Consider the following 27,265-nt stretch of genomic DNA (forward strand, 5'->3'; position numbering starts at 1 on the left):
AAGCAGTACTAAAAACTGTACTACTGCAAATGTAGTTAAATATTTGCAATTAAGTCCTCTTGTACCTTCCCTAAAATATCACTGTTCTGTAAATTTCAAAACAAATCAAGATTTGCTGCTCAAATAAAACAGGTTCAATAAGGTGTTGCTCTGCACTATTATGAAATCCTGCTAACTGGCGACTGCCAAAAACATGCACTACTAATCCATATACAACTGCATGTATGTGCAAATTCACGTGTGAATGAAATCAAGAATAAAATACAAATATAGGCTTATAAATAAACAAATCTAGGCTTAACTATGATCAACATGTTGGGACATTTGATGCAACAATTGACAACTCTGTCAGATACAGCAAAAGGTAACGAATACAACACTTTGATTCTTGTTTTCAGTTTTGAAGAGGAGAAACCAGTTAAGCAGATTAGCAATGTTTAAATACAAGTAATCTCACCTATTTCTCTGTTCAGGATCTTTTCTTCTCTGTTACCTACTGGTTCGATGACTTTTAGGAAAGGTTGAAATAGCCGCAGGTCACAAAGTCTCCGTGTTTCATCAAAAAACTCTTCTCTTTCTGCTTCTTGCGTAACACTTACAAAAATGTAAGAAGATTCATCTTGAAGGAGCTGATAGAGAGGGTATTTCCTTGCTTCTTTAAAGAGTTCATGTTTGATAGTTAGTAATGTGGCCTCACGGAGGCATTCTAGAGTCACTATCATTCCATTTGGGAGAAGACACTCCACAAGGATCCTCGGGGGCATCAAGTGGATGCCCCATAGTTCACCAGATGATGGTCGGGGTGGCATTTTTAAGTCTTTTGATAATTTCGCACTTGAAGTTTTTCAAGCCGTGATTCGAATGAGTTAAACCTATGTAAAAATCAGAGATATAAACATCAGTATTTTAAGCACAAGCATCAGAACAAATTTCAAATAAAAAATTTTCAAACATTCTTACAGGTACAGATATACATCCATGGCTAGAACAGCATTTTGGATTATCTACTGGTTGCTCTTCTGACTGCTCCTGTGCATCAAGACATTTTCACTCAACTACACATCATCTGCAGAGTAGTGAATTACCTCCAAGGTCATCATATATTATGCAGTTCTCAAACAGTGCTTTACTTATGCTTAGCACATAATCTCATTAAATTCAGCATTTCCATTATGAGAAAATTCCTTATGTGAAAAGGCAATATCAGACTTCTAAGGAACAGTCCATTATGCTCCCACCATTATCCAAGTGTCCTGAAAGCATAGGGTTAGGAAACCACTAGGCTACTATTTCAAAAGCCACATACTACGTATGTATACACATGTGTACATAAAATACAATTACGACCCTCCTGTTTTTCAGTACTTCTTTCCTGAAATGATTTCTTCTGAATTATGACCACTATGTGCATTTACTACACTCCAGTCCATAAGTTGCATAAGAACAAGAAGATTTCCCCAAATCCACTGCTTCCTAAGTAACACTCAGCAGGAATAGGGTTTCTTTTTCCTTCCTTCTCCTCCTTTGTAGCTGCAGTTTGGACTTTTGAAATTATCAGCAAAGAATACTAGGGGGACACTGAAGGTTTAGAAAAATGCTTTTCCACTAACACTTCATACATATTTAGAAGGGCTGTACTACTGACTTCTTTTTGAAAAGCAGCTTAAAGAAGCCTATTTTCCTTATCAGTGTAATGGTCTCAGCAAGCAGATACTGAAATGGAAAGTTCTAAGCATGCTCACAGTGTATCCGAAGAGTCAAACTAGGAAAGCTTTCCAATGAAAAGCACTACAAATGAACCCTGACAGAACCATTCAGAGCAACTTGAAAAACCATGAATTACTGCTAACTCAGCCTACAGATCAAAAGAAATATAAAGTTAAGTGTCATCTTATTTATTTCTTTAAATCAAGTAGAGCATAACACCCCCCTTATATAGAATAACATGTAGATAAAAATATTTCTTAATTACAAAGTGAAAACACATCACTGTTAAGGTATATACCATCATTAAAATACCAAGCAAGAATATGCAGCCGTAAGTACTTTTCTGTCCACATAAACAACAACGTAGGTGGACCACAATCAAGTTAAGTGTTGACAACACAGGCTGAGTTTCTACCAGCAGTCTTTTAAGTTTGGTGCCACAACCCTGGTTTGGCCTTTCTGAAGGACTCTGAAGACCATCTTCTCACTGCCCAAGGCAGATGTTCTTCTGCATCATGTTGGCACCCACACTCCCTGAGCCAGCTCCTCGCAGGCTCAGCTGGATTTAAATGGCAAAGAACTACTCACTCTACCTCTCTTGGTTTAGTTTCTGCTATTTGAGCTGCCTTATTGAGAGACCGAGGTGAACACTGGGGTCTATGCTGGGCAGAAAGCATTACTGCAGCAATGCTGAACTAATTCTGCTTCAAAAGCGATGGCTTCATTAGAAGGGAGGGAGGGAAGGTTGGCAATAATTGCCAACAAAGAAATGGAGGCAAAACTGTGAAACACACATATTGAATCCTTCTGTAGATTATATTTTCTAAAGAAATACAAACCCTTGGCTTTTGAAAAGATTCCAACGTGAAGTGCCAACTCATTATCGTTTCTTTTAAAGACTTGAAAATGGGCCAAAAAGGACAGCCCAAAAAAAACCCTACACTGCCTTTAAGAGCAACTGCACCAGAACAGCAGCTTTTGTTTTAAATTGGGCAACAGATGCGCTGGGTCTGTGTGTGTAGTTGCTCTGTGTGCACATTCAGTTGTGCATGTAAGCACGCCTACAGGGTTTGGATATGGAAAGCAAAAACATAAACAGTTTTGAAGTACAGTTGGCAGCTTGCATTGCTGTGTACACTTCCAAATCTGGAAGGCTGCCTGGAATAAAAGGAATCAATTATGTTCTTCGACAGTCAAAGTATAATTTTCATAGAATTCTGGAGAGGTGTTATTTAGATCCAACTAAGGCTACATGCAAGCACTTCAAATGAGCACCACATCACACATGCAATCCAAAAATACCTGAAACCTTGCTCCTGAGCCAAAAGCTTTGTCAGAAAAGAAAAACTTGGTCTGATCTGCAGATGCCTTCGTGGCCTTTTGAACTCATTACCGCCTTCCTGATCTGTTAAGCATGTTCTCTATCGCTAACCTTGCTAAGCTACTAACCTGGCAGATCAAATCTTAAAACTCAATTCAAAAAATAATCAATATACACAGAGGAAGAAAGAAAAATCTCACCAACAGATTTCCCAAGGTACTGATTTCTACTCACTTCAACAGATACACCTATCACACCAATGCTAACTTATATAATCTATTTTCTTATAGGATACAGTCAAGCTATAAAATTTAGTTGAAGGAATTCTAAGACATGAGTCTTCAAAATATGTTTTTGATGAACTCTGGTATGGTAAGGTTTTACCACCTCACAGTACTGAATCACACAGAATCGAGGCAGAACAGTTAAGTGAATTTCATTCTGTTGAATAGTTTACTACGAGTTGCAGGCTACAGTTAGCTTTCTAATGCCTTCTTCATGCCATAAAAGTATGTTAACTCTGAAAACATTCACCAGACTCTGAAGTTTGCTGCTACTACTTCTGAGAATTCCTTCCCCCTGGGGAATGGAGATCAGTGGAGGAAAAAATCAGTAAGAGCTGTACCACACCCCAGTTAACAGAGGCTCCTATCCATAACATGTTCTGTGTTCATAATATATACAACCTTAGCTTGAGACAAATTAACTCCAGTCAAAAACCCCCATATATCTTCCCTGAGCCTACTGCAGCTGTTATAGCCATCCTATCAAATAAAAACCTTGCGCATCTATAGCCCTGTAAGGACACCCTGGCAGTGCTTTTTCCACTGCAAGCATTTTTTCACATAAAACGTTGTCAGAAGACTCTCAAAGAATCTTCTGCTGGTCTCAGTTCTAAGCATTTTGCTAAAAAAGGCTGTTATCCTTCAGTACAAATGGAATTCACATCACAAAAAACTGCAAGTGAGAATAGAGAAGTGACCTCGCATGAACTGCTCTATTAAAAAATCTAGACAACCTTCTTGCTAGGAAGAGAACATTATTTTACATATTAGATGAATTTTCACTGCAGACACTGTCCACAAATATTCCTCTAACTTCACATGGATGACAATATTTGGCTACTAAGTAACATGGTTAACACTATTTTCTTGTCCATTTTGTAAATGTTCTGTGGAATGGTTCTCCAAGGAAAGGAACACCATCTAACATTAACACGTGTTTTGAAAAGCAGATATAAACTCACCATGCAAGTCTGAGGGCCAGTCCAGGGAAACAAATCTAGATCATTTTATTCATTTCAGGAGACTCAATTTGTCATCCACAAGCACCTTCTACTACTCTTCAGACTCTGCAAGGAGGAAATTCTTCAATTACGTACCACCTAACAAAAAAGCTAACAAACACAGAGGGAAGTGAGAAACAAAAATGAACTGTACAGAAACACCACATCAAAGGCATAAAAAATGTGAGGCTTATGCAAAAAGGTACATATTCCACTAGCTGAAAGAGGACTGAATAATTCCGCATTGCTGTGAACATCAGCTAGTGTTTCAAAATCAATTCAGAAGGGCAGACTGAACACTCAGTACCATTTTATAAGTCCATAGCTGAAACTGAATTAATCATTCTGACTTCTACACCTCAAGTGAAGACCACTGGCTTCTCCAATTGCAAGACAAATCTCATTACATGGCTGTCATAAACAGAATGTAGTAATGTTTTATAATAATTTGTAGTATCTTTAGTATCAAAGAGTTGGTTAAAAAGATTGGTATGTAAATTTGATTTCTTTGCCAGTTGGAAGCATCTTCGAGACTTTTATCACTGTCATCTAAGGAAAAAAAGGAATCTGCTCATTAAACAATCCAACCATGTTTATAGGTTCCAATTTACTGCACACTTGTGAGTTTGGTTTAGTTTTTTTCCCCCCTTTGGTTATCTGGCCCCAAAAGCTGGTTTTGGTGGTTGTTTGTTTGTTTGTTTTTCTTAAAGAAAAGCAAGTTGTGTGGCAAAAATAACAGAACATCAAAAACCTACGTTCCATTTCATCCCCCACATTTCAAACTTTCAAGACCAAAATATTTTATTCTCATCTTTTGAGAGCTGCAACTCCAGTGCTTACCATGAAGAAAACTGGGCTGGGCTGCCTAATTTTGCTGCTGTCCCAACCTGCTGCGTGGTGACGGTGTGACTGTGGCTGCCTCCGACGAGATATTTTCAGTGCTGTCCTTTTGTTCTTCCTGCTTGCCAAGCTGGCACTTCTCCAAAATCCAGGAAGACAAAGATGTCTGAAACTCCTCTATGACAACACTGTTACACACAGTAGCAGTGCTGCTTTGTTTATAACAGATAGCAGGAGAAGACTCATGTAATGCAAGTTAATGAGTGCGAATTTCTTACGTATTATTTACGTATGTGAATTTCTTACGTATTATTTTTCTCTTTATCCTTCCACAGAAGAGGCGCAAATACGCAGAATTCCTTATCTGATCACAAACAGCAGCTCAAGGGAAACAACATGCAGAGGGATCTAACAGCCAGAAACACATCTTCCCAGCGTTTTGTTTCCTTCTGAAACAGAGAAACAACAATATCAATGTTAGATGCAGTCACCTACTTCTCTTCCCTCACCCCCAAGCAGTACCACTGCATTGTTCTACACCAAGCTAGAAAAATTAACATTACTGCTACTACCTGTAGAATTACAGTGCAGAAGAAACACAAGATCTTTCTCTCCTGTGAAGAGGAAATCTAAGACTCTGTTTTAGTTTAGTTACGTATGAGAAGAAAGGCTTTATCAGATGTTTCTTTAAAGTTCCCCTGCATGCAGCTATTTTTTCATTTCAGAATCTAAAATCCTTTGGTTCTGGTTGTGGTGACACTGACACTGTGACTATCACCAGTGATGAGATCATCCAGGAAAAAAAGGGAACTCACTACAAAACACTGCTGGGTCATTCTGAGAAATTACTCAGGAATGATAAAGTATCAGATACCAGAAGAAAAAACCCAAAGATGAACAGTTGTTTTTCATTTGTCTGCTTTATAACAAAACCTGCAAGTATTACTCTTTTCTTTTTCCTGTAAGAAAAACAAAACACCTTCATAAATCCTCGGGTTCTGACATCACTTTATTTCCATACCCCCTTGAGCAGCCACGTTGTTTACAGCCTCGCTATCTGGGAGCCATGAAAACAAGATGACGGGAAAGAAGCATTTGCAAGTTGCTGGTGACCTCTGTAACTCCCACCACGATTGTGCTTTCTCCCCAGGGAGCCCGCGACATACCAAAAGCACAGCATTTGTCCTAGAACATTTTCTTCCAGTTTAAGGAAGATTTCTTTCCCTTTGTGAATGAAAGGAAAGCCTGGAATTAAGCCTCTTTTTAGTTCCAAGTCATTCAAGAATTCCATTTCTAGCTTCACCTCAAAGGATCTTGTATTTATAGAGGACTTGCAGTCACACAGCACAGGAAAGAACTACTAAGGCAACGCATCTTCTCTCTACACTTCCTTCATATACTTATTACTCCCTGCTTCAGGGCTGGGGGAGCAGTGGGATGGGAAGGACTCTCCCATCTGAATGCTGGGATCAGGGCTGTGCAGCCAGGGCCAGCTGTGTGCTGGAGCCCAGGGAGCAGTGCTTCTTCTGAGCCATTTAAGTCAAAAGCTGTGAAGTTAGAAAGTAAAAATCACAGCAACAATTCATTTTGTACTAGTAGAAATAAGGTTTTCCTTTATTTACTTGTTCTTTAATAATCTATTTTGTATGGGAGACAAGCACTCCTTACAAGAACTTCAGAGGTGTGCTTTTATTTTGCATTCTCTCTAGCTCTGCTCCTTGCTACAAACACCAAGAGCTTCAATTTCAGTTTCTGCATGCAGAAGTCTTCTCTTTTGGAAATTAGTACAGAACAACATCAAGAGAAGAAGAGAGATTCTTCCATGTAACTAGGCTACATAGTAACAAATGCTAGCACACAGATATATACAAAACTCCACCTTAAGTAACGCTGTTTACTTTCCTTTCTGCTTCTTCCCATCCTCCCACCTTCCCAGGCTATTTGGAACCCAGACAGTAAACAGGATCCGTACAAACAGGAAGTGCTGGCACACAGACAAGGACAAGGATCAGCAGAGTGAGTCCAGGTGCTCCACGCTCCCTCCAGCCCAGCCCTCACCTAACGCCTGCCTGTTAGAAGCAATTCCCTTCGCTGCAGAGAGATGAACCTCCAGTTCTGTTGAAAACGAGCTGCCCATGCCTAGAAGAGCAGGGAAAGTAATACAGTGACAATGGAGGGATTGCAGCCTTCAGACTGCTACACTCGCCCCTCTGCTACAAGCAAAAGCCCAACTCGACAGATTTTGACTTATGACACGTCATATATTATTCACATAACATTTCTCAGAGCCAAGGTTGAAAGCAACTGTAAATAGAGATAAAAGGTTTCTGCTACACTGACAGAATTGCTCCAGACCCTGAATGCAGCTCATGTGTAAAATAAAGAAGTTCTGAGGTGGCAGTCGCACTGTTTCTGCAACTGTGCAGATTTTTGAAGTTAAACATAGGGGAATGAACAGGAGCACAGAAGCTTCTGTTTCATAATCCAAACATAAGATGAGTTTCCTCTTCTACCTTCATTGCTGCAGCCAAGCATTTGCAGAAGCACAGCTTTGGTTTCTATAGACTTCGTAGCTTCCTTTAACAACAAGCACTGTTTGCCAGTAACAAATCAACAGAAGATGGGATGAAGCTTCACTTCTGACAGAGCTTTAACAAAGAACTGTGTGCCTCAGCAAAAGCTGTGGAAGTAGAGGGTTTTTTTGTTGTTGTTTTAAGCTTCTATACTAGAAACAAAACCTCCACACATTTTCCATTGAGGTATTTCCTAACTCTCCTTTTTCAGATTATTTATGGAAAGTTTGTGATGGAGTTCACACAAAAGCACAGCTCCCTGTGTGAGACATCTCAATCCTGCAGCTTAACTTTCTTGCTCTACAAAAGGCAGACAGTAATGTGGTCCTCAGCAAATTGTCCACTACAGACACAGAGCTGTAGTATAACAGCAGGCAAACACATGCAGACTTCTGAGAACCCTGCCCTGCAGAAACTGCTGCCTGTTTGTTCACCAGCTACAAGCACCCCAGGAGAGTACAATGGCTTTTTGAGAATCAGTTAAAAACAGTAAACACTATTGACCAGTTTTGTGTCACAAACAAGTTCATTGGAGAGCAACTAAAATATTTAGCCATAAACCATAGCTCTGCTGATAGGAAAGGAGCAGGAACTTTCTGTAGGGGATTCCTGATGGATCTCTGCTCACCATGTCTGCAAATGGGGACTAGTGGTAGTTACCCACACACCGAGTGGCACAGCAGGACACTGTTTGGCTGCGTAACATTTAACACCAATCCATACTCCTGTAGGGCTTCACCTCTGTCCCTAAAGCTCATAGGTTGCTTAGGTGCATTGCACCTACATGTGTCAGAAGATGGAGGGGGGAGCCTCTATTTGAGGCAACTCTTTCAACAGAATCACTGATTTTGTAAGTACATTTGCTTGCTTTATTTAAGTTGGAAATAAAGCAAAAGTTTCTGTCAAGCCTGAAGGAGCGTGGGTTTATCCTTGTTCCAACTGACAATGATGGCTGAATAGGACTTCTCTCTGCACTTCCAGGTTGAGCTCCAAGGTAACAATTATGATTCCTCAGACAGTAACATATTTGCATTTGTTTGTTTGCTCTTCCTGAACATATGACTCATGTTGACTATGTATGTCATTAGGCCTTGCCTGCTTCACCCTGAATTATAAGAACAGCTATGGTTAACTCCAAACAAAGGGGTCTTCAGCCTGTTTTGATCAAATGTTCATCATTTCCGTACGCATCTGTAAGAAGCATCTGCTTTGCAAACCTTGTGTTCTGCAAATAAGCAAGCACTATTTCAAGCGTGTGCTGCTGAGACACTGTGCTTGTTGTTAGTGCATCTCCTTTTCCTATGCTCCAAGCTGCTACCCACGTTGTTTCTCTAATGAGGTCAGGATACCACCCGTTCATGTTTACTACATCTGAAAGAAACCACTAAAATTTGCCTCAATAGATATGTACAAATAACAGGAACTTTCCTAAGTAGTGACATGAGCTCAGAGGCATTTGAACAGTAAATACCACCAACTTGTCCACAACAATTTCAAGACTTCTCAGCTCTCCTGCTTGGAAGGTCACTTTCATATCCATAACAGATTAAGTGCTTCAAGACTACAGCAAATGTTGCCTATCAGTACAATCGGAACTCTGTTAGAAGGGATACATTACAGAGACAGAACTTCCTCTTAGGAAAAAAAAAAAAGAAAAGCCCAGCAAAGAGTAAACTTGTGTGATGTCCTGTTCTGTCCCAAGGTTTAGTATTCTACATTTAATTCCAGCCCATAAAAAAACACAACAAACCAACAATTAGAGAAGAGGAACCATACTGTAGATGACTTAAATCACGGCTCACACACCAGGACATCCAGGCATTTGAAGCTGTTGTAATGATGGTTACACATCTCAAATCACCTTGCAGTTGCTTGTGATATCATCCTGTCTGCTCATATACAATAAAGCTTCTGGAAAAAAAGGTGGTGAAAGAAGAGTTGAAGAGCTGGATTGCAAAATAATTTGACAACACGCTTAAGCAGAACCTCCAAAGTCAGGAATAGGTTTTGCTCTCCTTCTCATCAGGTAATTTTCTTGCCTCCCAGTTCACATTTACATCCTTTATCCGTCCGTAGCAGTTATGCCATCTTCCTCAACATGTCAAGACATTCCAAGCTGGAGATATCAAAGATCAAGGGAGTTCTGCTGAGCAGTGATAACTACGAGTGCTTCATCCTCCATTTCAGAGCAAGATGAAGAATATAACTTAATTGAATCTTACTAAAAAGCAAACTAATTAAATTTCACCTACTCAATTAAAATGATGATGTCTGCTTTAAATGCTTCATTTTAGCTAATACTGTGTAAAAACAAAACACAAATGGTTAAGGGTATCCTCTACAGCAGCAGCACCTCAACTAGACGCCAAAGGCTTTCCTGGGAAGACCATCCTGGTTTTACAAGTGCTCCTCAGCAGTACCTGACATTGAAATGGAAGACTGCACAGAACTGACAGCAAGAAACACCAGAACAAAATGCAACAGATTAATTGCTTTCTTTCCACCAGTGAAGACTATCTTCACAAGCTGGTAAGCAGAACTGGATGATCAGCATCCACATAAACTTCCCAGAACCCGGTGGAAGCTTTTAGTTCTACTAGAAGCATTTCTACTATTAAAATCCAGCAGTAGGATTTGCTGATTACTATGTTCAGACTGGGAACATAAACACAAAAATGAAGAATAAGTGGCGTGTTTTATACTCTAAGCATTTTAATGACCACAACGTGCTTATTTCAGAGTACTCTTTGGAATGGAAGTATTTACTTCCTTCCCCAAAGGGAGGTTTATCTAGAAACTTCTTAACATAATCAACGTTATTTTATTTTTTTTAAGCCATGCCTGTAGTCAAGAGTCCAGTTAATGCTTTCCAGACTTAATAGAAAGTTGCTTAATGCCACAAGCACCAAAGTTACCCAACAAATCTCCCCACAAAAAGTATTTTTGTAAAATCTGAGAAACAATTTATTATCACTTTGTGCGGTAAAGCAGCTTTCACTCTTTGCTCATTCCTCCTTTCCTTGTGCCTGTACCTGCAGATGTCTTGTGCTTATAGCTTGCCCACAGCTCTGCAGATATCAGCATCATTCTTCTTCTAGAAAGTCAGACTTAATCTTCCAGTTCCTTTTTCTTTCTTTTCTGCTTGAACTTGTAGAGAAACACGTCGTATGTGTTTTATTTTTCACCTCTTTGCCTTAGAAAAGGGTCATAATGTACAGCCAATAATGTGACTCAGCCGTCTCGGTTTCAGAGAACTTTACCGTAAGTCTTGGCCAATTCAGTAAACCCCTTGTATCCAACAAACATGCTTCAGGGTTCGCAATCCTCAAAAGCTCAATTTGTCAGCAGTTATTTAATTGGAAGGTACAAGTAAAATAACTGCCAAATGCATCCTATGTAAAATCCATAAAGATAAAGTTAATGTAAGGAAACCTGTCAAAAAGCAGACTAAAGATTTCTTTGACATACGCCTAACTGGTGAAAAAGCAACAGGGCACAAAAGCAAAGTACATCCAGCCTTAAGTTCTACACTTGACTCAACTGCTCTTAAACTACACTTCAGCAGTTCTAATTTACTGCTGAGTTTGCAACATCCCGGAGAGGTGAAGGCTACACAAGACCTTCATCATCCCCTCTTCAATTTTGTAAAGGTAAGTTGGTTTCTTTGAACTTTGTTTCCACTTTTCTAGAGTTCAGGTACTCAGATGTAACCTCTCTCAAGCAGACCATAAACATTCCCAGAGAGTGTACTTGCTCAGTCATGCCTGCCAAGCGCTTTTATTCCCGGCTTTATTAGCTCTGAGAAAAGTACACTGTTACTAGAGAACAAGTGATTATTTCCACTGTCTCTCACACTTCTTGTTTGAAGTACACAGGGCTTCTACGCTGCCTTTCACAAAGTGAGATCCAAAATTAACTAGGAAAACACCTTCCACGTGTTCTATATAAAATAAAGACACTTGGTTGCAAAACCATTGCTTAGAGATTATAGATTCAACCTCACATAGACCGTACCCTGTCTGCAGCGTTTCCATTTGCGCACAGGTAGAAACACAACATGGAAAACAAACAGTTAGCCCTTCAGAATATTACTTCTGGTTCATATAATATTCCATTTACCATTCAAAAGTATGCTCACAGAATAACTTAAGTTGGAAGGGAGCTCTGGAGGCTATCGGAGCTCATCCAGAACTCAGAACAACTCGCATACGACTGGCGTATGAACAAACACCAAGAGAAACAAATCTGTTCTCTCTGCACCGTTCCCACTTGGATGAGGGTAACAGAAATTTGTAACAATTATTTGCCAGGACACATTCAACTTAGAGTAAAAGAAAAATCCACCCTGTTATACCACAAATACTTTTGTTGCCTCTTGTACTTCTAGTTACAATTTAAGACAAGCATCATCAATTGGAGGAACCTGAGGTCCTAAAACTAATAAAAGCAAAGAACGGGAGACAGGAAAAGACTTAAAAAACAACTCCTACCTTAACTTACACTTCATGCCATCAGCCTGTTCCTTCAGCTGGTGGATGAACAAACACTTCCTCTCTCTAATGCTCCTCCTCTACCTCACTTACACACACAGAACACACGTGGCCCATTTTTCCTCATCAGGGAGATTTATTAAATCTCACATGTTTTCCAATAGTTACAAAATTGTAAGTGATAAAACAAAAGTCAGTTTTATAATGTTTGAAATAATGCAAAGAGGGTTTTAAATTAATATTCCTGCTCTGGTTATAAACCACAAGAGGAAAAAAAAGAACGTTTCCTCTTCAGTATCAAAAATAAATGGAAAGCCTTACTTCCCCATCATCCAGAGCTAACAGATCACGCATCTCTTTCTGAGTGTAATGTTATGGCTATTGATGTTTAAAACTTTATGACATGTGAGCAAGCACAGTATGTATTTAAACACAAGGAACAACTGCAGCTTCAGAAAGAAGTTTGTTCTACACATGATAACACCTTTCAAAGGTATTCATTTCTTCCAGTACCTGGAAAGCTCCTACAGCCTACTTGGTTTTGTGAAGCAACATGATGGTGAAAGTATGAAACTCTTTGCTTTTGCATAAATCCTGTTCCAAATCTTCCATCAACTTCTTACAACAGCTGTCCAGAAGCAACTATTCCCCACTTGTTTCCAGAGAGCAGTTCATTCTGACTGGCACAGAAGCAGTTAACTAGGCATTGAGCTGCTTTATGACTTCCAATAAAGCACAACTGCTTTGTAAACAGCTCGGCTACACCACCTTTTCCAAAGAATACTCCAGAAAAGAAAACAAAGTGAAACCAAAACACTCGGTTTCATTATCAGTGGAAGCAAGCTGTAACAAAAAGCAATACATCGCTGCCATTCAAATGGAATGAGAATTGGAAGCAGCAGAACAGCTAAAACATCTGGGCGTGGGGCTGTGGGCTGGGCTTAGTGCTCTGAAAAACAAGAAACGTTGTCTCCAAGTTGCTAAGAATGGCATCAAGTTCACACCCCTGAAATTCAGGGCACCTGCAAAACTCCAACTGAGCTCCCGAAGCTGCAACGTTTCCTGTCTTAATGACAAAGACAATACATCCCAGATCACAGGCAGACTCGTGTGGTTTCACCAACTCCCCTGCAAACACTGTGAGCTTTGTTGATGTGAGGTTTCACAGTGACATTGTTATAATATGCTTCCAAATCGCTGCTCTGGAAGAGCTTGTTGCTGGAGAACAATGTTACTTATTGTGAATTTTTATGTTCACACCGAGTATTATTTCAGAACAAATTATCCAATGAGTTCCTTACAGTGTGGGAAGCATTAAATCCCATCATCCAGAGGACTGGAATATTCCTGGGCACTCATGTTGTTTATGCATAGTGAGAGCTGGACTTTGATTACTGCACTGCATTATAGCATAGAAGGAACTGAAGCAAAAGCTACGAGAACATCCCTATGAGTTAATCGTGAGAGGAGTTAGTTGTGAGAAGAATAAAGAACAACTCATTTAACGTTGACAAAAGTGATGACAGCACGATGAATTTGGAAACTCACTACAGCTTCAAGCTAAGGATGTACGGGTACAGATAGGTGACAGTCCAGAATTCAGCATTGTCTATTAAAACACTGAGGAATTCAGAGCCCAGAATCAGTCTATCAGCCAGGTTCCCTGCAGTGAGGCCTCAAGCAAAGCCCCGCAGCCCACACTGCCCGCTCCTAAACACGCCCCACGCTGCTCATTGCGGACACGTGGTGTTTACGGGGCGATCGCTGTGCAGCCAAATACTTCAAGCCATCAAAAGGAAAAACAAACCGACTGATGGAAAACACTCCGATCAGCACCAGCAGCTCTTATACTGTAGCAATGCAAGGAACACCCAGAAGAGCAACAAAGCCCCTCATAGCAAACAAGCGCGCTGTTTGCGTTAGGCCACTCAAACTTCCACCAACAGCCTATAAATACCCGATGTCTGCTCAGAAGCCGCCTTCATCATCAGCGACAAACAGACCTCGGGATGGGCACGCACAGCAAAGCCACCACCCAGCAACACAACGCGCTCGGCTCCTCCGCTTCCCGAGCCCCGCAGCCGCATCGTATCGCATCGCATCGCCTCACCCTCGGTCTCCTCCCTCACCTCACACACGCTCGTTCCCCCGCCGGGCCGGGTTCCCACCGCTCCTCGCAGCCCCCGGGCGCCGCCCCGCGGGACCTGGAGCGGCCGGACCGCCTCCTCCCGGCCGACAGCGGAAGCGGCGCCGCAGTGCGAGCACCACCCCCGGGAGAGCGGCAATAACAGGAAGCGGCGGGGCCTGACCCCGGACGGGGAAGTGGAACCGAGGGGGAGAGAAAGGCGGGGGAGGCGAGCAGCGCTCATGCGCCGATGGGAGAAACCGAGAGGGAGGGTCGCGGCGCCATGATGTCACCCAGTGCTGTGCCGCCACCTAGTGTAGGGCCACCGCCGTGTCACGGGACACCGAGCGCTGCGTAGTGCCCGCCCCATCCCGCATCACTTCCTGCAGCTGGGCTCCGCTGTGCCCGGTGCCGGCTTCCTGCGGGCCGGCCTGTGTGTGGTGGCGGCTCCGGTACGTGCGGGCCGCGGGTGGCGGTGCGGGGATGGGGCGGCTCCACACGCTGCGCGGTGCCTTTGTTCTGTGCGTCCTTGCCTGGGTTAAATCATAGATTCCTAACGTAGAGGGCCCCGTCCCTCGGTGCGGGTTGTTTGGACGTTGTTCTGTGCGCTGTGCTCAGTCCTGCAGCGTGACACAGTGCGTTCCGGGTGAAGCTCTGTAGGCTGCGGCCGAAGGGGCTCTGAGGGAAGGATGGAAGAGCTGGGAAACCGACCGGCTGAGGAGGAAACCTCTGCTGTTCTGGGAAGGCAACCCACGGCTTTTTCATCCTTTATATAAATCGGCGTCGCTGTGCTTAATTGCCCCCGTGCGCTTCAAAACTGATTCCTGCCAGAGCGCTGCTTGTCATGTAGACATCTTGCTGTGAGCTGACAATAGCAGGACACGGGGAAATGGTTTTAAGTTGAAAGAGGGAAGATTTAGGTTGGATGTCAGGGGGAAGTTCTTCACTAGGAGAGTGGTGAGGCCCTGGAACAGGCTGCCCAGGGAGGCTGTGGATGCCCCGTCCTTGGAGGTGTTCAAGACCAGGTTGGACGGGGCCCTGGGCAACCTGATGTAGTAAAGGTGTATGTTTGGTGGCCCTGCCAGGCAGGGGGTTGGAACTATGTGATCCTTGAGGTCCCATCCAACCCGGATCATTCTGTGATTCTGTGAGCTCTGTCTGTGGCTGAGGAAGGTCGCAGGGTGTCCCTGCCCACAGTTAAGGCCAAGGCACAGCTCTCTCACGAGAGGTTCTTTACTCATTTACTGTTTTGTGAGCATAATGAATTTTGCAGCTTATTGCGTGAATGGAAATGAGAAGTCTCAGTGTCTGTGAACTTCTGGACAAGTATCTGTAGCGATCAGCAGTGGGATGTTAAAAGGGCACGTAAATAAGATGAAACTCAGTGGTTTTATTTCTTTGGAATGGTGTCTGGAAGGATGAAAACAGTGTAATTAGAGCAGTTGTAGTGATAGATCACCTTTAGAAGAACATCAGAATTATATGTGCAAAGCCAAGAAGTTCTGTTTTTAAATTGCCCATGCAGCTTTAACTTTATCTTCAGAGTACAGTTTACTTTGAGGAACAGCAAATGACCTTATAAATAATGATTTCTCTAGGAGTATTGCTTTATGCTTTTTCCCCCGTGGATGCTGATCCTTTAAGCAGTGTCCTGCCTTGTGCTTGATATCCTAGCCTTGCATATGGAAGATGTGATGCAACGAGCACTCATGCAAAATTAAGCAGATGGGTCCCGATTGCCATTTACTGTAGGTTGCTTTATATTGCTCTCTGAAGTATTCATCTATAATTGACTCTCTTTTTAAGGTAAGAGGCCCATTATGATGCTGAAGTAAAACTCTAAAGTTTAATGTTGTGTTTAGCTACTTGCATAGCTGATGTAAGGTGACTTCAGAGGTCGTTGGTGTGATGTGTGTAACTTGTGGATACAAACTGGTTCCATCATCAACACAACTGAAATTAATTATGCTATCTACAAAGTATTAGTAGCAGAAACTTCTTCCACAGTTCCATTGATGTAGCATAACCCATGTCAGAAGTTGGAGAGAAGCTGGGTGGCAGTGCAGAAGTTGGCCAGCTGATGGCTGGTTTAGCCTTAGCTAAAAGTGATCCACAGACACCCCAGGTAATGCAGCCGTCTACTGCAGTGTAACAGTGAATGGGATTTGTTATGATAAGAAGCTAATAAGATGTTAAAAAAAAGTAGCTGTGCCTCAATACATAATATCACTGCTCTGCATTATTCTGGGAATGTTCATCCCGGGCTTTAGATGTGATTTATAAACTTTAATTAAATAAGCCTCTCAGAACCCATTGTTGGAAATGTAACATTAGTTCTAAGAGCTCAAATTAACTGAGAAATAATAGAATAAAGGTTAATATGGGATAAGCGCTCCATTTTTGTAGAAGGAGAAGGTACGGCAGCTGCATAGGTTATACACAGAAAAGGAACATGGAGAAGTAGCTCAAGGTCATTCCACAAGACTGTGGAGAAGCTTGAGAAATGATTGTGTATGAGATCTACTCATGTAGCATTATGTAGTTATGAACTGTAGTATTTGTTTATGTTTTAGATAGTGATCTTCTTAGGCTTTCAGAAGGGGATGTGGCTAATGGTCATGTCTATCTCATTCCTATTAGCACAGCTTTATTTGCTGTGTATATTGGAGGTCACATCTTCTAGCAGTCATGGAGCAGTGGGGTGTGTATGCTGTGGCAGGGTCTGCTTCTGAGTCAGGTTCTATGAGGAATCTTCATGTGTCGGGAAAGGTGCCCTGGGTTACTAACAGCTGTGTTTCAAGTTACAGTCTGTTTCTTATACCCATATTTCTTTTTATGTCTTGCCATGGCTATCTACCATGCTGCTGTTCTTAAAAGTTGACTTTATACCTGCTTGGAATTGTAAAAAGGCATAAAGCAGAGGCAATAAAGTTGCAGAAGTTGTCCCCTCGGTTGTTAGTGTGACTTGTTTCAGCGTTTCTGTCTTTGTTTTTGTCTAGATTGGAAGAGGACTCCTCATACTTCAGAAATAGTATGCACACAGTCTTCTTGGCCAATGATTCTTCTACAGCAAGCAGGACTTCTTCCTCATCCTGAGAAACCTTCATCTCTTCCTATGTCAGTGGCTACAAGGCCCAGAGCCACCTCACCACTCTCCCCACCAAAATCTCTTGGACTGGGGCCTTCCTTTTATCACGCACAAGACGAAGAGCTTGCAAAGGTGGTGGAGCAGGACCCTATGCTGGAGGAACTATGTAAGCCTCTGTGCTGTAAGCTCTGCAATGTCACTCTGAATTCAGCCCAGCAAGCCCAGGCTCATTACCAGGTAAGCAGAGCAGCAGGGTCTCAGATTCCAGGGCTGCTGCACCTGCATTGGGTTTTGAGTTCTGTGTTGAGGTGGCTACATGCATCGTTTAAGTTAACTCATCTAAAGGTACCTTTGTGACATCTGGTGGACTGGAAGCTGTGTCTAGAACTACTATACACACATGGTTGAATTTTCTGGTCGCTCAGATAAGCTGCAGAGCTTTCTTTTAATGTATTATGACAGGATCAAATGACAAAAATTTTATCATTGCGGGCAGAGAAATCCTACTAAAATGACATGAGTAGAAAGGTAGATGTACATACATTTTCTTTGTTTTATGCGACCTGTTTTCTACTTCTACATTTTTCCCAGTGAAATTCAACTTATGATTCCACAAACATGATTTTTGTAAGGCCCGGACAGGTGTTTTTGCTGGAACTAGCTGTGCCCTTAGGAAAGAAGTCTGCTACCATGTGCTTATCACTGCCTCCTTTCTGAGGCTATACACACCACTGCTTTGCTGGAGGCCATATTTATGCAAACTCTCTGATGTGCTTTGGACAGAATACGGGAACTGTTGAGTCATAGCCTGAACCACTGCTTGAGCACCTGTAGAAAGGACTCAGTCAGCCCTGGGAACATGGGTGAAGTCAATTCAGCTGCATGACCAGAAATGGTGGAGCCTGGCTGCACCTCTCTTAGACCTCATTTAAGGGCTGACTGCCACTGGGGAAGGCTCTCTCTTTGGTTTCTTGCATTATCTCATACTCCCAGCCCTGTGAAAATAAACGTGTGTGCTCAGGCTTATCAAAAAACAGTTAACATTTTATGTTTAAAACACAAAATGCTGTTCTTAAGTGAAATGGAAACAGATTGAAGAACTAATTGTAACCTTACTTGTGTCAGAAAGTTGTTTGAAAATTAGGCTTAATGTACTAACTGGTGAGAATCTGGGAGAGAAGGGGGGTATGCCTGCATCTCTCAAGGCTGGGGTTGCTGTTTTCTGAGTGATGGTTCCTTTACCTGAGTTGCCATCTTCCTGGCCATTTCTTTCTTTTTATCTCTGTCTTGTTTTGCATTCGCTGTAAGATACTGTTACTGGGACAGTGATTGAGTTCTCTTTGCAGGGTAAAAACCATAGTAAGAAACTCCGAAATTACTATGCTGCCAATAGCTGTCCGGCACCCGCCAGGATGAATAATGCAGTTGAGCCTGTGCCACCTCAGGTTGTCTCCCTTCCAGCTCAGGTAAGGCATGGGGTGGTGACTGAGATTGTGATGTTTGCCTACAGCCTAACATCCAATTAGAGTAACTAGGTCTCATGCTTTGAGGATTACTGCAGGAGTTTGGAAAGAATTTTCCTGATGATGACACGGGAAGGTGGTTATGGCCTGTTGTGAGCTGTTTGCTTTCCTTTGAAGAAACAGATAGCAATCTGCTGTTGCAGCAGAATTTTGAAATTGAAATAGTCTATTTCTGCATGGCAAATACTTTGTTTCCTATGTAAGTCTGATGTGCTGCTGATTACGATTATTTAAAGGCAGGTATAAAACAAAATAGCTGTATTTGGATTTAAGCATGAGGGTGTGGATCTGCCCTGCAAAATCACGCCTCCGTTGTGTGAGTGAAGCCTATGTGGAAAAAATGCGTAGGTGCTTCTGCACCCATTGTCCAGGGTTATTATGTAATTCCTCTTGCTCCTTCTGCATTGGTTATTCCTGGGTACAGGGTGAGTGTAGGGATGTGTCACTGTGATTCAAATCCCTTTGTTCTCAGACGTGTTAGAGGCAAAAGAGATAATGTTTGCTTTGTTCTTCTAGACTTCTGATTGTCGTGGGGCTTAGCAGCTAACCTGTGTCTTGTATGTGAAAGTGTGGAGAGCCATAGCTGGGCAGCAGGGATGAAAGTTATGCTTCTCACCTCCAAAAGTTGTAAGCCTCTATCAGTATGAAAGTGGGAAGCATTTGCTCTAAACAGATTGTTACATGTGCTGTCAGAGCCACCAGAGGGAGACTTAACCCTGTGTAAAATGGCTTGTGGCACACAGAACTGAATCAGAGTCTTAAGAGGGCACCGAGTCCTGTCCTTGGTGGTACATAGGTGCTGTACTTGGTGGGGTGTCTGCTGCTTCTTTTGGCAGAGAGAATGGTCCGTGGCAATAAAAAGGCCATTCTGGTGCCATGTGAGGATTTATGTTCTAACTCATGAGTCAAAATTGTGTGTAAGCCTGTAAACTTGCAATTTCCACGGAGACATGAAAGAAACTTTACTTTGCAAGTGCCGCAGTGACATGGCTGTATCAGCCACTGCACAGTTTACAGAGCACTCTTGTCTGGATGATGCACAAACACTGAGGGATCCTCATTGCTGCCCCAGTCAGCATGTTTGTCTGATGATTGTTTCCAATGCTAAAAGCCCGTCATGTGGGGCTGCATCTTTCCTCTGAAATCATGGTCCGGGTTTCCTTGCACCTGAAGGGCAAGTCTAAGAAATTTGGCAGCTGCTGTTATTGCTATTATCTTTCAGTATCATCGGGATACTGTGGAGAGATTGGCTACACTGGAAACATGAGCGAGGAGTGCTGTTACATTTCAGTGAATCTTCCTCAGTGTGAAAGTCATTGGTTGGCTCCCAGGTGTCAGGAATAGAGGTGTTAAATCACTGCTGTGAAGTAATCGAGCCTCTGTGGCTGTTGAGGAAATGCAGAGTGTTTATTCAAATTGTTTTCCATCTGAAGCATGGAATTTATATAGACCTCAAGGAATTGGAAGTGCTTGTGAAAAGCCGAGGCCAAGAAAACTGAGTTTTCCTTGTAAGAGTAGTTGGGGAGGTACTGGAATGTTGTAACCCAGTGTTTTTGTTCCAGTGCTCTTGTCTGACAGAGGTGATACTGGTCTCAGACACTGTGATTCAAGTATTGCAACAATTTAACTTTCTGTTTCGCATTATGTTTCTCCCTTTGCTGCTAGATGGGATCCAGTAAACCAGGTGGCCGAGTGATCTTGGCCACAGAGAATGATTACTGCAAGCTTTGTGATGCCTCATTTAGTTCTCCAGCTGTGGCACAGGCTCACTACCAGGGGAAAAATCATGCCAAACGGCTGCGTCTTGCAGAAGCACAGAATAACTCATTCTCGTAGGTATTGTTCAACTTCACACTCAGGCTGAAAGCATGTGGCAGTATCTCTGGCAGTCTCTTTTGTGAGAAAACTCTGAATTGCAGCTGTTTGTATTTGTTTAATCTTCAGGGATGGATCAGAACAAGGCAAACGGAGGACAAGGAAAGAAGGGAATGAATATAAGATGATGCAGAACAGAAGAAATATGTACGCAGTTCAAAACAGCACAGGTAATCAGAAGTTTGCATCTGTTATCTTGTATTTTTAGAATAGTAATGAATGTTGAGCAGACTTGTTTTTCTTTTGTTTCTGAGCTCTGTTCTAGCAGGGACAGGTTGTTAAAGGAGCTGGTTCCAGCTCTGTTGATTCTTCTTGTCTGCCTATATTTTCCCAGCTGCTAAAGTTACTTTGTTTTGTCAGCCTGCTTGTTATTCTGTTTTCTCAGTTTGTAACTTAATTTACCATCTGCCCTGCCAGTCTGTAAGGCTGCACTAAATGGTGACAATTTTCCTGCTTTATTTTCTTGGCAAGAGACCAGATGCTTTGACACCTACTGTAGCACAGCAACCTGTATGTACACTCCTCTGTCCAGAATGAGAACGTGTGTTAGCCTCCCTCTAAGACCATCTGTTCATAGAACCCTCTCTCAGGTGTTAGATGCTAACTTTTTCTCTTTAACAGGAGAGTGTTTTAGAGCATCCAGTCCTGCATCTGTTTCTCTTTTTCACTTTAAGTTGCATTATGAGCACATATTGGCTGAAGCCCTGCTTCCTGGTGAAGCTTAGTTTAATTTTATCATTTTAGTTGTTACCATTTGGAAAAATCAATGTTTTAAAATTCTATCAATGTCATTTTGGGATGATTTTAAACTGGGTTAGACAGCTTATTGTAATCAAAAGACTGCTCTAATTCTTGAGTTGGGTGATTAAAAAAAAAAAAAGAATTGATTAATCACTTAAATGATCAATTAAAGAAGTTAATCTGTGGCTTCCCTTTGTGCATTTGTTGGACTTGAAGTTGTCAATGAGGTGCCTCAAGCTTTTTAAAATAGATAAATGGACTTTTCTGTTGTTTCCTCAGGTCCCTACTTCAATCCCCGATCTCGTCAGAGGATTCCTCGGGATCTGGCCATGTGTGTCACCCCCAGTGGCCAGTTCTACTGCTCCATGTGCAACGCTGGGGCCAGCGAGGAGATGGAGTTCAGGCAGCATTTAGAAAGCAAGCAACATAAAAGCAAGGTGTCTGAACAGCGGTACAGAAATGAGATGGAGAACTTAGGCTACGTACAATGACGCACCGCCCTTGGTAGTAGTTTGCAAATAGAGCAGCTTGTCTCTCGCCTGCTGTTTGCCACATGCCCTGCTTTGTGCTCCATTTGATAGGAGTATGCTCTTGAGCTATACATGTAACACCTGCAAACTCAATGGTATGGTTAAATTTTTGTTCTATCGTAGTTGGCAGGATGACACTGTGCAGGACATGAAGTGTTTTTGATGTTTGTTTGCTAGTTATCTAAGGCTCTTCATTGTGTTGAGTGGCTGAGGGGACTTCTCCTCAGCCTTCTGCATGAATATGCAAAGCCCAAGAAGTGCTGGAAACTTCTGTGGTTCTACCACGTGGGTGAACCACATGCAAAGCCTGTTCCCCTCTTTGCACGCCACAGAGTAGTGCTCCAGAATGTATCCCTCCAGCAGAGTCAATCTCTGAACAGCTTGTAAAAGAGGGGCAGGAATGGGACCTGTAAATGTGTGAGTTAGGGGTGTACTTGTCCACAAATTGCTAATTGTGGCTCTTGTTACAGCCTACAGTAAATTCTTTTCGTGTGCCTGTAGAAAGGCTGTGCACACCTCTCTACCTTGGAGGGTCTTGCCTCTTACTTCTTTCTCTGTGATGCAGATTTCTCTCTGAGCATCTAACATTAGATATCAGCTGATTAGTCACGTGCAGAAATATTCTTCTACCAAACAGTTAACAATGAAAAAGGGTTCTTGGCATTGTGACCAAGTACTTTTAATGCACTGTGGGTCTAGCTCATCCCTCTGTGTAAGTCTCTGTGGCTTAATGAAGTGAATTGGAAAGCAAACTTGATTCGGTGGGATGTGCTGTGCTCTGATTCCGTGTTAGATAGGGTAGGGTTAAGGATAGGTTGGAAGGAACTGTCAGCTGTAACTTCTTTGCATACTGATGTAGAAGAGAGTGATAGTGCCTGGCCTGCAGCTTTGTTGCTTAGGGAGAGCAGGGCTTACTGGGCCTTGGGAAGTACAAGTTTGTGTATTCCACCTCCACACCATTCCCTGGAAAAAGCCGAAGGGATGTTATGAGAAGAGGTGAAATGAATATTAGATGAACTTTTTTCACCCTCTTTCTTTTCCCATCTCAAACTGGGTTTTATTTGCATTCCTTGATGTGGATTTCACCAATTAGGGACCATAGAAATCTAAGGTTAGGTAGGGTGTAAATGTCAACAGTGATGATTGAGTACAACATTTTGGCCATGCAGAAGTATTCACAAAACTTTCCAAGCATCTTTTTAAATGTCAGCAAAGAGTTTGTGTCTGTTTTAATTTTCCTAAGCAAAAGTGGAAAGGGGATAAAGAGCAGAAGTAGGGCTGGCACTCTTCTACCCATTTAGGTAGATGTGAAGAGCTGTGATTGGAATCTGGCTCACAATGTTTCTGTAACATTAGCTTCAGTGGCAAGTGCAGCATTTAGCTAAGCCCTGTTGGACCTTATTCACCACAACACTGCTACAGCTGTACAGTGGTGGCAGATGCAGAGAGAGGGTATAGGAGGGACTGTGCCTTCTCTCTTACTCCTCTGTAGGTAGACTGAATTAGGTGCAGCTCTGTGAGTTTCAGTAGCATTTTACCAGGGATAAATTTTACCAATGCATGATATTGAAGGTAACCAACCCTGCCTTTTTTCTTTTTGCCATTCTGATCCTGCCTCTTGCATTCCAGAAGGATTATCTGCTTGCCTTAAAAAATGAAAAATGACTAAACAAAAAATCTAGGTAGTTTTTATTGATCTTTTTAGTCCACTTTGGAAAGGCTTGTCTCACTTGGCTGCTCATAAGGGAATGCTTCTTCTCAGAAACTGTGTGTTGTTGTCTCTAGGTATCTGAGCACCAGTTAGCTGTGCAATCTTAGCACTGCTTTCCTGTATCTTGGCAAGTTGAGCTCTTGCAAAGTAGTTGAAAGCATCATTCCAGGCTGATCCTTGCTATGCAGATACAGGCAGGGCAGTGGACATCCTCTTGAATGGGATTCCTCCTTTCTACAAAGCCCTATTAAATATGTCTTGTGCACAGGAATGTATTAGGAGGTATAATGGGCCCAGACTGAAGAGCACTAACTAGGCAGTTCTGACAGGCTGTTTGTTTCTCCTGTGCTATCCAACCAACAGTTCACCTTTGCAACCCTGAAGAGCATTCCCCTTGCAAATATCTCCTGTCAACCTTCTCCCCTCATCCTTCGCTATTAAAGGGCTGGTTTCCTTTTTGCCCATCTTTTGTTTTCCTAGTCTGACACCACTTTGCAGGGCCAGAAGGAGCTGGATCAGCCTTAACCTAAGTATTTCACCAGTATGGTCCATGCTTTGTAGTTAAACATCCTCTTGCTGTAAATTAAAGCACGATATTTCTCACAAGCTGCAATTAGTAGCAGAAAATCAATGCTTTTTAAAGTAACAGCTGGGGGGAGCTGTAGGTACTTATCATGAGGACCAAGAAGGCTTTTTTTGGTCTGCTTCCACATAGCTTACAATCAGCTCTTCACCTCTTTGCTTGGGTTTCTGCTCCCAGCCCAGCAACCTGCTCCTCATTTGGCATTTCCAGTGACTGTTTATGTCCTGTGACTGAGTGACTGCTGGAAGTGTCGAGACTCATTTTGCTCCATGTGACATTACCTCCTGGTACAAATGTGCTATGTCCTGCTCTCCCTTTAGTGCAGGAAACTTGATTACAAATGCCTCGCTATCATCACTAGGGTTCAAGCCAATCCAAACTCATGCTTTCCAGAATGAGAAGCAGGGTGGACTGTGGTTTTATTCTTTTTGTGAAAGCTGTTCTCGAGATTATTGTTCAGAACACGTGCTGTGGGATAGGAAGGATACCATGCAGCTGCAGTAGTATTTTCCATACCCAGCAAATCATTTTCTCCAGTTAATCAAAGCATCAAAATCAAGAAGTAGTACTTCTGTGAAACTGTCACATTGGCCAGTAGGTTAATGATCTTTGCTGCTACAAACAGAATATAAATCAATGTCTTCATATTTATTTTACTGTGCTGACCACTAATTGACTTGTTAGTATTTAAGGCATTACATAGGTTGTTTTTGTTTAAGTAGTAAACTCTACATCGCACTTTGCTTTTGGATCAGAAATGATATTTAATATATTTGTGAAAATGTTTTGCCTCTCACGGATGTGTTGTTTTCTTTCCCTTAATGCAAAAAGCTCCACCCCCCCTAAAAAAACACACACACAAAAAGCCAGCAGTGCAGCCAATGTATTTCTTTGTTTATGACAAGCAAAACTAGGATTTCCTTTCAGCTCTTGCTAAAATGTCCTTATTAGGTTTTCTGGTTTGGTTGTTTTATTTTTCTCTCCAATGATTCCTTTGGTAACTTGAGATTATATTTGCAGGGAATTTTTAAGCATTTCTTTTAAGATGGGGAAGCAAACTGTGGAATCCATGTACTTGCGAGAAGTATGGGAGTGATACTGTTTTGTTTGTGTTTAAGCATTAGTTGTTATTTTGCGTTCTGCACTGATGGGTAAATGCTTTGTAATCTTGCCTACCATTGGTCTATTTTTGACATTTTGCTTTTTTTGGTATTTCTCAAAAGGAATCTGGAAAACTTCTGTGGAGTTGCTTAAGATGTTCATGAGTGCAACAAAATGAGTTTTTTCTATAAAGCTTTTTGTCCTTTTTCCTTTTCTAGATGCTCATTACAGGGTATTAGAAGGGAAAGCTATTACCATGGCATGGATTCATATTTTGGCTTACTAATGCATGAGGTCCTTTTGCTTCATTATTTAAGTAATACTCTCACTGTAACCAACTGAAATTGTGGCCAAGCCTGGAGTAAATGAAATATTCCAGCTAAATATATTGCATTGATTAGGGCCAGGGGAATTATATTGCTAACATTTATGTCTTTTACTTCTATGTTTGGGTTTCAACACTCTTCAGGTTATGAGAGCTTTTTTTGTTGTTGTTGAGGAATGTGTGTCTTACTCCATAAAGATTTGCTCCTGCTCCAGCTAAAGTAGTTTGAAATCCTTGGACTTCAATTGAATAGGAGCAGGCCTTGAAACCTTTCAGGAATTTCATACTGCTGATATTTTCTCATAGATGTGCTTTTTATTTTTAATTTTTTCAGCTGTGTGTGTACAAGGATGCTCTGGATGAGAAAGACATTTATTGCCAATTATGGAAAAACAAACACCAGAGTTTTTAAGGAATTAACAGAGAATGAAAAAGTATCGACTTGATCGACTTGATTTCTTTGAAGTTAGTAGCCAAGCTTCTATTTTCATGAGCTTTTCCTTTACCATCTGCACGAAGTCAGAAGTGAAGATAAAATATACTTTCAAATAAATGTGGTCAAATAGTAGTTCTGGGAATTTTTCCTTTAAACAAAAAGACAACAAAAAACAAGTATTGCAGTTAAAACGTATATCTTTTTATCTGAAATATCTGCATTTTTCTTTTAATAAAATCAGTTTTTCAGTCTGTATTTTGCAGGGGAAGAATGATTTAATTTCCTTCTGCATCTGTCCAGCAGGATCATTTGCAAGTGCTTTGAATGTGTTTCATCTAGAGCCTTCTTGTCAGGTTGGTTTTGTACATTTGTCCTTCTTTCCTTTATGTTCCACTGATCCCCCTGAGGGAATAGTTGATGAAAATGATTTTTTTTTTCTTCAGTCTATAATAAATCATCTTCCTCTTATCATTGTGCAGCCTTAATGTTTGGTTTACTGCTTCTTTTGTTATGATGCCAGACTGTGTATCACTGAATTGACTTTAGCATTGAGTGGGGCTGTATGAGTAATATGTTTTAATACAGTGATAAAGGAGTAGAGCCATTGTAGGGTTTGATACTCTGGGTGATCAGAGCAATTTGAACTGTTACTGAAAGCCAGTAGGGGGCTGAGTTCTCCCTCTGAGCTGTATTGGCTTCAGGAGGAGTTGAGATGGGAACCAAGAAGTATGGGAAGAGCTCTTTTTCGTGCTGTACATGTCCCTGGAGTAGACACCATAAGCTCTGGAACAGCCCCAGGCTGAACCATAGACTTGCAATTCTAACCCCAGAAATGTTGGGATGAGCTGAGCCTGATACATATATTTGCTTTTTTTTTTTTTTTTTTTGCCAGTGTGCTCTTTTGCCCTTTTGTTACTTGAGAGCTCTAGAAGAGCATATGCTTATGCAGCAGAAATGACTTTCCAAACTAAGAACATCCTGAACTAGAGCGTTAACACCAAGAAAATCTGA

The 27,265-nt window shown here is 41.7% G+C and overlaps 2 protein-coding genes across 6 annotated transcripts in view; one reads left to right on the forward strand and one right to left on the reverse strand.

Moving 5' to 3' along the window:
• The window catches only part of PIK3CA (phosphatidylinositol-4,5-bisphosphate 3-kinase catalytic subunit alpha), a 35,598-nt gene extending 21,134 nt beyond the window's left edge, over positions 1–14,464 (reverse strand). The window contains exons 1-5 of one of the 3 annotated variants that reach the window (XM_032446660.1): positions 14,346–14,464; positions 5,460–5,602; positions 5,154–5,362; positions 4,275–4,424; positions 458–872 (exon numbers count right to left, since the gene is read on the reverse strand). In XM_032446660.1, coding sequence (XP_032302551.1) covers positions 458–809 — 352 coding nt within the window. In that variant the 5' untranslated portion in view covers positions 810–872; positions 4,275–4,424; positions 5,154–5,362; positions 5,460–5,602; positions 14,346–14,464. Of the gene's footprint in view, positions 1–457; positions 873–4,274; positions 4,425–5,153; positions 5,603–5,725; positions 5,745–14,345 lie in introns of those variants that run through there. The other 2 variants (XM_032446661.1, XM_015871514.2) reach the window with 2 other exon arrangements.
• The window catches only part of ZMAT3 (zinc finger matrin-type 3), a 49,355-nt gene extending 22,616 nt beyond the window's left edge, over positions 1–26,739 (forward strand). The window contains exons 1-6 of one of the 3 annotated variants that reach the window (XM_015871525.1): positions 14,606–14,793; positions 17,341–17,666; positions 18,776–18,895; positions 20,618–20,784; positions 20,897–20,997; positions 21,848–26,739. In XM_015871525.1, coding sequence (XP_015727011.1) covers positions 17,397–17,666; positions 18,776–18,895; positions 20,618–20,784; positions 20,897–20,997; positions 21,848–22,059 — 870 coding nt within the window. In that variant the 5' untranslated portion in view covers positions 14,606–14,793; positions 17,341–17,396 and the 3' untranslated portion in view covers positions 22,060–26,739. Of the gene's footprint in view, positions 1–14,605; positions 14,794–16,028; positions 16,148–17,340; positions 17,667–18,775; positions 18,896–20,617; positions 20,785–20,896; positions 20,998–21,847 lie in introns of those variants that run through there. The other 2 variants (XM_015871526.1, XM_032446669.1) reach the window with 2 other exon arrangements.
• Positions 26,740–27,265: the final 526 nt, after the last annotated feature.

This window comes from Coturnix japonica, chromosome 9 (genome assembly GCF_001577835.2).
Source record: "Coturnix japonica isolate 7356 chromosome 9, Coturnix japonica 2.1, whole genome shotgun sequence".
NCBI lineage: Eukaryota > Metazoa > Chordata > Aves > Galliformes > Phasianidae > Coturnix > Coturnix japonica.